The sequence below is a fragment of the Strix uralensis genome, chromosome 11 (assembly GCF_047716275.1).
Source record: "Strix uralensis isolate ZFMK-TIS-50842 chromosome 11, bStrUra1, whole genome shotgun sequence".
In the NCBI taxonomy this organism is placed as follows: Eukaryota; Metazoa; Chordata; class Aves; order Strigiformes; family Strigidae; genus Strix; species Strix uralensis.
Genome location: NC_133982.1, coordinates 8,420,075 through 8,429,550, shown reverse-complemented (window position 1 = coordinate 8,429,550; position 9,476 = coordinate 8,420,075). Strand labels below are relative to the sequence as shown.

General features: G+C 39.0%; 1 protein-coding gene across 10 annotated transcripts in view; it reads right to left on the bottom strand.

Moving 5' to 3' along the window:
• Positions 1–3,726: 3,726 nt before the first annotated feature.
• TRPM1 (transient receptor potential cation channel subfamily M member 1) overlaps positions 3,727–9,476 on the bottom strand; it is a 110,179-nt gene continuing 104,429 nt past the window's right edge. For all 10 annotated transcript variants that reach the window (XM_074880300.1, XM_074880291.1, XM_074880293.1 and 7 more), the window contains 2 exons: positions 9,159–9,291; positions 3,727–7,244 (listed from right to left, as the gene is read on the bottom strand). In XM_074880300.1, the coding sequence (XP_074736401.1) occupies positions 5,975–7,244; positions 9,159–9,291 (1,403 nt within the window). In that variant the 3' untranslated portion in view covers positions 3,727–5,974. The remainder of the gene's footprint in view (positions 7,245–9,158; positions 9,292–9,476) is intronic.

The window sequence follows — 9,476 nt, the reverse complement described above, 5'->3', positions numbered from 1 at the left end:
GAATGCAATTTTCCTGTTGAGGGAATGAGCATAGGATAGCAAAAATTTCCATTAAGGACTGCACTGACACATTTAAATTGCAGTGCTGCTCTGAAAAGGAGCAGACGAAATCAAAACTCAGTAAACATAAGATCATAAGATTTGCAAGGATTGTTGTTGGACCTGGTCACAAGTTGCCACTGGAAGAGTTTTATGCTGGTGGGAGGAGAGCGGTGATTTGATAGAAGTGAGTATTTTGGAGGAGCAAGTTAATCTGTCACAACTTGCAGTGGGCTACAAGCAGGCAGTGCAGACAGGCCCAGCAGGACAGGCAAGTAGGGCAGGGTAGGCAGGCAGGGCAGGGCAGACAAGGCAAGAGGGCAGGTAGGGCAGGTCAGGCTAGGTAGGCAGGATGGGGGGCAGGCAGGGAAATCCTCTGGATCCTCTGACTCCTTTTGGGCAACTCACTCAATTGCCTGCCATCTCCAGCCATCCTGGCTTGCTTCACTTGCTCGCTTTTTCTTAAACAGTTCTACTAAACAGGAGGTTTCTGAGAATGCCTTTGTTCTACGAGAACAGTCTTGAAAGAATGGTGGGAAGCTAGCTATGCAACAAAGCCAGCTGAACTGAAAAGACTGCAGATGTCTATTCTCATTAATTCAAAGAATTTATTTTTTTACTCAGCGCAGTTATTTTCCTTGCTTCAACATTAAGTTATTCAGAGATATCTCCTGTGTGCTAGGCTGACCAGGACCCTTACACTTGTCCACTGTCATGGCCCTCCCAGAACCAGCTTGGCCTGCTCTCATGGTGGTATCACACCCCATATGCTGTGTGGCAGATTCCTGGGGCCTCTTTTTACATAACAGTGCAAATTGTTTGTAACAGTGAAGATAATCATCTGCTTAGCTATGGCTACGGTGCATAACCTGCTGTATTTACTGATTAGATTAGGTATCTTCCTAAAGGTTCTGGTACAGCCTCACAAGACAGCTCCGTGGTTGGGGAAGTATTTTGGCTTGTGCAATGCATGAGGGCTGGGGTTAAATCAGAACAGATTTTCATAATGTTCCCTTTTGATCTCTCAGCAGATTAGAGAATGGCTTTCATTAGACATGTTCAAGAACAGGTTAGACCACCATCTGCCACTGATGCTATCGACATTGCTGAACTCGCCTCAGTGTAGATGATCTCTTCCAGGCCTGTATTTCTATGGCAACTTATGTGTTTTCATATCTTTCTGAAGAATGGTTCAATTACTGGTTTGAACTCTAAGGCACATCCATTGTAAAGATACAGGGCATCAACCATAAAGCACCACTTTGCCATATCAATTTTTGTTTCTGCAGATAAGGCTAAAGTTGAAAAAAGCAAAAGAAGGTCGCGGTTTTAAGGCAATCTGTAGTTTTTGTCTCACTTCTCCCATGGCTTGTGATTTGTCAGCCTGCATCTCAAACTACTGCTGTGTACTTTTTTTTGACTACCCCAACTGCCTCGGACCCTGGCACCAGTTGAAATGGGCATTAAATGGCCATATCAACCAGATCTTTACATGTCTTGCCTTTCTGTTTGATGCTGGATCCCAGTGAGGGATCAAAATCCACAATTAGGCTGAAATGTTCGGCTCCGGTGACTACTACACACAGTAGAGCATTTATCTCCAGTGGCTGTAGTGAGAGGAAAACACTTCTAGGGCTAATGTAGTCTCGTAGCCCATTAAATAGAATACCGTCACTGCTAGTAACAGGCCACAGGCTTTATGCTGACTTTGCAAGGCCTCAGAACTGAGGCTTATCAGGATTGCTTTGTCTGAATTTGCCTTAACCTGCCTCAAGCTGTTCTGTTGTTTGTTTAGCTGTGAAAGTTAAGAAATTCAGGTGTAATTGTAGGATTTGAAGGCCAATGACGAAGAACAAGATGTAAAGTTGGTAGCAAACATAAAAATGCCCCTAAGCAAACAAAAAATAAGGAAAAGGAAACCACCATCAACATCATGCTCATCCTAGCGAATGACCTGGGATGCTGACAGCTGGCAATTTCCTCGCTACTCCCATTGCAGCCGCTGACTGTTACACCCAGAACATCAGTGCAAGTGTGAACATAACATCAAAAAAAAAAGGGGTGGATAGTAGGAAATGTGCATATATTGGGTTTTTTCCTGTAGTAGCATAGTAGTATTCTGTTCTCTCTTCTTGTCTCTCCTCTCTTGTAACTAGATCTCGACTAATAATAATTCACTGTTAAAATTTGTTACACTAACAATAAATTCATACATACAATAAATTTACATACAAGGTGTGTCTCCTTTTTGTTCATAACAAGTTTTTGAGTGTAACAGTAGTTCAACTGGAAGTGACCAGTCAGACATGTCAGTGGTGCAGAAGTGATATGCTGGCAACGGCACTACTAGGTGGGACCCCAGGAACGTGTCCAAGTGTTGCTGTCACTCTGAAAACTCACCTCCTCCATTGCAAGTGCTGGGCAGCAAACTGGTTTTGTGTCAGTGAGTTAACTACCGAGAACACCCATAACAGGGCACAGTCCTGTGGATCTTCCAGATCTAATGAAATAATCCTGTTGACATCCTTAGTCATGCACCCTTTTCATGTTCCTGTTTTCTGGTAAGGCTTTGCAGATACTTCTCTTAATTTTTATTTAGAAGGACAGATATACATTTCGCCAAAGATGTTAGTCAAGCCCAGCACCTAGGAATGTATCCAAAGAAGCAATATGGAGAAACCATAGTTGGAAAGTTTCGATGGCTACTTTAATTCATTACTAAATAATATGGAAAATGGACTTCCTTGGCTCTCAGGTATCGAAATCCACATCTAAAATGGAAAGAGTGACTCTACAATAGGAGAGGCTTGCAAGAGCAAAGTCAGGGTAGTTCCAGAATGATGCAATGTAAAAAGGGGTAATTCGTGGAATCAGCTGGTATAGTTAAGAACCTGCCTATGTGAATATTACAATTAGTCACTGTGTTTAAAACATTTGCCTTGAGGGAGTAAGAAATGTCTATATTGCAAGATACTGTAAGGTGAACAAACTTCAATTACCTCAGTGTAATGTCTCTGTGTAGACATAGCCTTAGAGCACATACTCTTTAGGCTTGACCTGGTTCAGTATAGGTCAAGCATATAATAAAAAATGGTAGTGGAATTCACTGTGACACTGCTGTGGAGTCACCACATACTTAGCAGTAGGAGGGATGCATCTTCCTGAAAAGCAGTATTAAACATGCCTCTTCAGAAATGCAAATTCTGTGCTTGCATCCTTTCAGTCCGTATTCAAGAAAGCATGCAGGCAGACAGGCAAATGTGTTGATTGTTACTCAGTTTAGTGTGCTCCAAATCTACTATTGGTCTTCTATGCACATACAGAGCCATACTTAAATCTTATTAAAATGGTTGTATGTCTAAAATAACTCTGCCAAAGTCAGTGTAGTTACTTCACATTTAATAGCAGAGAGGTTATCATTTCAGTTCATGCTATGCAAAAGCACAGAAAACATCCAAGCCTCATATAAAGTCATCACTGTATAGAGAACTCTATGGAAAATTACTGGCAAATGTTAAAAAAGAAACCTTGCTTAGAAAATGTTCAGCCCATGCACTGCCTAAGAAGAAACAGATAAGTGAAGTGTATGGATATCATTATGGTGAAAAATTTGTTAACACTGAATTAATTTCACATCTTTTTCATGTGTTTCTTTATAAATATTTTTACACAAAGAAAGTAAATAAATACAAAGGTAAAATGTTTTTATTTGAAATCTACATGCTATCTGATAAATTTTTAATGTAAATGCTAAAAAAATAACTGGTCAAACAGAGCATGATTTAACACACATTTTATAAAGACAATGTAACAAGAGGTATGCAACATACTGTATTCCATTCCACAATGCATACTGCTTGTTTAGCAAAGTGCTGAAAACCTGCATCCCTTTGTGTTTGTTGATGAATCAGTTTCTGGTGAGTGTGCAAGCAAACACTAAAAAGGCATTGGCAAGTTGGAGGCTATTTTAACCACACATACAAAATAGCTATGTAGTTGCATAGAATGGTAACACAGAAATAAACATGGAAGTGAAACAATTTCAAATGTCATTCTGTTTTTACAAAATGTCAAGTTCCCTAAAGTTGAATAAAAGAGAAGCCCACTTGAAAAGCAAAATGTCAACACTGTTCTGACAAAAGTGAAAGCAGTAAAGCTGCTAATAAGACCAAGATAGCAAAAATCTGTAGTAAATCATGACTTAGCTTTCAGAAATGTCTATGCAGTTACCACGACCATTCAGTATGGTAACAGCACTTCAAAGTGTAAGTATGGATGGAGTATGAAAATATAATACAAACAATAAAAAGCTGATGCCATCAATGCATTTGTAGTATCTTCCATCAATCTCTGCACTGCAGAATGCTGTAAGCAGCATTATCAAGGGGGATACTGAGACCTGCATACTGTGGAGCTGATGGTGGGGGAAGAAAAGAAACTCTGTCTTTTCAAAATAACATATGAATAAGTCCTGATGGTTAATGAGTTAAACATAAACTTTCGACCAGTATTCTGTGAACAGTAACATGCCTTGAACTCATTTGCTTTCTTGTCTGTTCAATCGTATGCATTCATCCCCTGCAAAGAGAGGTTATTTGGGAAAACAAAACTCCCAGAAGGTAAAAGAGAAGAATGAGGCAGATAATATCACACTATTATGAAGAAAACTATCCAAACCTAGTAGTTAGAATGCCACTGTTGAGACAAGTGTGCTGGGAAAATGTAACTATAGCTGTGAATTTCCAGTCTTAGTCATCGAGAGATAGAAAACACTTTCGCTGTAGAGACTTTTTTTCCCTTTGACATTTGTTTTTGGAATTTACTCAAGAAAACATATGAAATTTCTGTTCTCACCTGGAAACTTTATTTTTTGTTTAGACTAACTCCTAAAAGCTGTTCCTTGTTCCTCATGTGTCATCATAATGAAATTGCAAAATGAAAGATGAATTTGTCACAGTAAATTTGCTTTGAACACAAACTGGCTACATTTTGATCTCACCCAGTCAGAACACCTTTCCTGTTTTATTTTCCCTTACAGACGTTTAAAAAAAGCCGGATTTTTACTCTACATGGACTTCTATTGTAATCCCCATTTATGCAAAACACTAATGCAGATCTTGGATTCATATTATTAAAATCTCCATATACTTCATATACTTAAAATCTCCCTAAACATTTTGAAACAATGATCATTGTTTTTCAACAGTGTAAGGCTGTCAGCATGCTTTGGGGTGGGGACAGATATGATCCTGAAAGCAAGATTATGCCACTAAAGTTCAAGGACAGGTCAAGAATATGTCTACACATGGCTTTCTGGGTCAGGTTTCTCCAAACACATCTGTGTTTTGCCACTCAGACCTATTTTATTGGATGAAAACTGCTATGTTGTGCCTTTCTGAAAGAGGAGCTAAGAAGCATGCATGAAATCAGGAGTGAAAGAGGGGACTGCATAATTTTTCCTTGCCTCCAACAATTTGATCTGAAAAACACAATGGCCACAAATAAACCAGCTGCATAAGTAAGGATAAAAACTAAGGCTGGTTAAAAATTTGTTCCATTTAAGAAGTCTTGTGATAAAAAAGAAGAAAAAACATTTTCTAAATTATTGCATGATAATCCCATCCTTATTTTATAAAGAGCTTGTCAGTAAATGAGCTTATAAGGGAGGTCGAAATGGAACAAAGTAAGATCTATACTGTTGGCATCTGTGGACTGTGCCTACTTTTTATCTGCCCCTGAGAGAACATCTTCCTTTCACCTGACCCAGCAAGCATGTGTTTAAGAACAGAACATGTATCTATTAAGTTTAAAATTAAAAGAAATAAATATATACAAAATTCTTCTTTACAAATTAATTTAAAAATCCATAATTTGTTCAATTAGTCATGCTGCTTTCCTGACTGTTGATAAAACAGGAGCCAAGCCATTAGCCACTTCAACATTCAGTTTCTGTGGATGCATTTTCTTGCCTAGCTTTCTGTTCTTCTGTTGCACTGCCAAATGCTACCACCAAATTAGTTACACTGCTGGCATGTCCTGGTCTATTTAATTTGTCCTTTACAGACTTGGCTTTCCGAGAATGGCTGTGCAAACTCTTTGAGCGTACTGATGGGAACCCAGAAGTCCTTTCTGGCTTTACTGATAGGAAATTCTCTTTCTCAGCCTTGACAGTGGCAGGCATAGACGTGTAAGAGACACTCATACCTGCTTCACCAACATCACTGTCATCATCTGTGTCCATCTGTAACTTCTTCTGCTCTGCTTGCCTTTCCGCTTCAGAGATAAAACCAGGGTATTCTGGAGGACGTTCTTGAGAAAGTTGCTGCTCAACTTCGTATTTCCACTCTGTGGCCCACTGTTCAATTGTAGAAGGGCACAGCTGATCCATGATGGTACTATACTCTGTGGTCCAGTTGTTAACTCCTCCAACCAGCTTCCCACCCTGTGCAAATATAAAGCTCCTTGACTTCATCATAGTGGTTTGACAAGCACTGAATGTTTCAGGAGGAAAATAGCGCATTGCTTTAGATTTGTCCAAGGGATAAGAGATGGTTGCTTCTAACTTGGTATGTTCTACTTTTAATTGAGTGTTCTGAAAATCTGATCTTGGTACTGACTGTCTGTTTGTAACAGCATCCATCTGGTTTATACTTCGAGGAAGCACTCCATCACTCTTGAAAATCCCCTGCTTTTCATCCCCCAAACCACCTGAACCAGAATGGGGTCTGGAAACATCCTGTGCAATTTCTAATGTAGATTTACTGTAATCTGCTGTATTAGCACTAGATGTATAATGGAGACTGGGGTGGTATTCTGGAACCAGCATCCTTGGGTCTGCTCCATCTTCTTTGGTACCAAGAGAATGGGCTTTTTTATGCAGTCCCACGGCTGGTGACATAGGAGCGGTACTGTCATCATATGTTAACTCATCGCCTCCAACGTGGTATCTGTACATGCTGTAGCCATCAGAGCTGCTAACGCTGCTCTGCCTTAGGAGATATGCAGCATCACACTCAGATGAAGCCCGTGAACGTGGATATGTCAGCTCAGATTTGTCAATACCTGCCAGCTTCTCAAGAGCATCTACCATCCGACCAGATAGTTCTTCCAATTGAGAGAGTCGAAGGTCGACTGTTTGAAGAGAAGCTTTCATAAAATGTTCTCTTTCATTCACTTCTTCTAGCCTCATAGACATATTTTCAACTCTGTTGGGTATAAAAGAGGAAGCATAGAACAGAAGCTGTGGAATGGTGCAGTAATCCATTATAGACACCCAGCTACCCATTTCTTTGCAAGGCAGAATTTTGTGCTATCTATCATGCATCATTCTTTTTCCCTATGTGTAGCATCAAAAGCATGTGCATTTCTTGTAATCTGTGCTTTCCATATACCATATTAGAGGACTATTTGAACTTCACCCTTATTTACATTCCAGGAGAGTACAAGAGTTGCAGCCCTCGGGGACAGCCTACTATTAACATTTCTGAGTGTGCCACCCACTTCATGTTCAGTTGTCCTCTTTCACTGCAAAGCATCGATTAATTATGTGAAAAACACTTTCTAATCACATGCTCACAGGATGACTTAAAATAACATCAAGGCATATTGTCAAACAGGTTTTATAGCTGCATAAGAAAGAACATACGCTGGTGTGTATGGAATTACTTCAGCTCTTGAAATACCTTTCAATTGTGTATCAACTGAAGGGAGGGGAATTATTGTCCAGTTCAATTAAAATAATACTTTTTCCCATTTTCTTTTATCATTTATATCATAATGGAAGTGGTGGTACCAGAAGAATGCATATAAAACTAATGCATTAGAATGTGACTTTGAGATCATACACTAGTAAATCAACTGTGGAAATTAAATTAACATTCTTTTGCTCTCAAACACAAAAGATGACGAAGCATCTGGAGCAAGAAGCCATGAGAAATAAGCAAATCTGCTTTGTGGCCATAGACCATAGTGAATCAGTGAGGCTTACCAGCCCTGCTTTATTCTCTGTCACAATACCTAGGATTTTGACAAATTGCTATGGATAAATAGTGTGATAGAAACTACTCAAATACATGTAGCAGACTTCATTTCTCCTCTATTCTCAAACTTCACATATAATAATGCAAGATGTTCAGGGCCTCTCTTCAAGAGAAAAATATTTATCCGTTAAAGAATTATATGGCTCACAGAGCTACTTCATAAGAAATGTAAAAAGGAAGATAGATAGATAGATAGATAGATAGATAGATAGATAGATAAGATAGATGATAGATAAGATAGATGATAGAGAGATAGATATGGAGTAGTTCATTATCAGAATACTGTGAGGTAGATTAAAGGTGAAAGAGTGTTTAAACTCATTTTCATTACAGGGAGAGTTTTTCATCATTTTAAGGAAGTGACAAAAGACCCCATCCTTTGACTTACTACTAACAGAATAGGCAGAGCCTTTGGGAACAGTCCTGCCAAGTGACCTGGTAAAAAAAGGGCTGCTGCCATTATCACTGTGTGCTTACACAGCAATATACAAACATTACCTAGTCTTCAGAATAGCTTAATGATTTACATGTGAATATTCACCGTCTTTTAAATGGAGAAGTTCATACTGAAAAGCTAAGCACCCTGTTCAAAGCTTCCAAGAGAATTTGTGGCAGAGATTAAAATTCAGCAGTTGTGAGTGCTGGACCCTAGTGTAAACCATAGGCCCAAGGAAGAATCCTCAGTTCTTTTGTCATTAAGCTCCAAAATGTTTCTTCCGGTTGGATTTGCTGCTGGAAGCTCAACAAGTAGTAATTTGCTCAAACACATAAAAAGCCTAACTGTGATCTTCAGATGGGAGAGAGAAAAAAATTCACCATGAACAAAAATGTTCTTATACCAAAGCTACCCAAACCAGCAGCCTTAGTGACATACCAGCAGGAAAAACAAACCCCTTGCTCTTGTGAGAGAAGCACCTGCACAGATACTTACTCAGAATTCAGAACAGTTTCTGAATTGGTGGTGGTTTTCTTCAAGATCTAAATCTTTTGTACTTTAACTCAACTTTGGTTATAATGAAGATGCAAAAAAGCAATTACTGTTCCAGATAAGTGGTATGGCTTTTTTCTTATAATAGGTACCTTTCAGAGGTAACTCTGATGCGTTCATCATTAGATGATTGCTGCTCATCTTCTTTTTCCTGGAAGTATTCTTCTACACACTGCTCTTCAAACTCATAGAGTTTTTTTAGCTCTTCATCATTCAGAAATAACTCTGTGCAAAACAGAAGAACAAAATATGAGTTTTCTTTTTCTAAAGTTCTAGCAGTCAATTTAAATCCAATTTAGCAGATTATTATGGACATACAGATACTGCAGATTCTACTCCTGAACTAAATGAACAGATGATATTGTAAATAGGGAATGAGCACTTAGACAAAGATGGTCACAGCCCTGAAG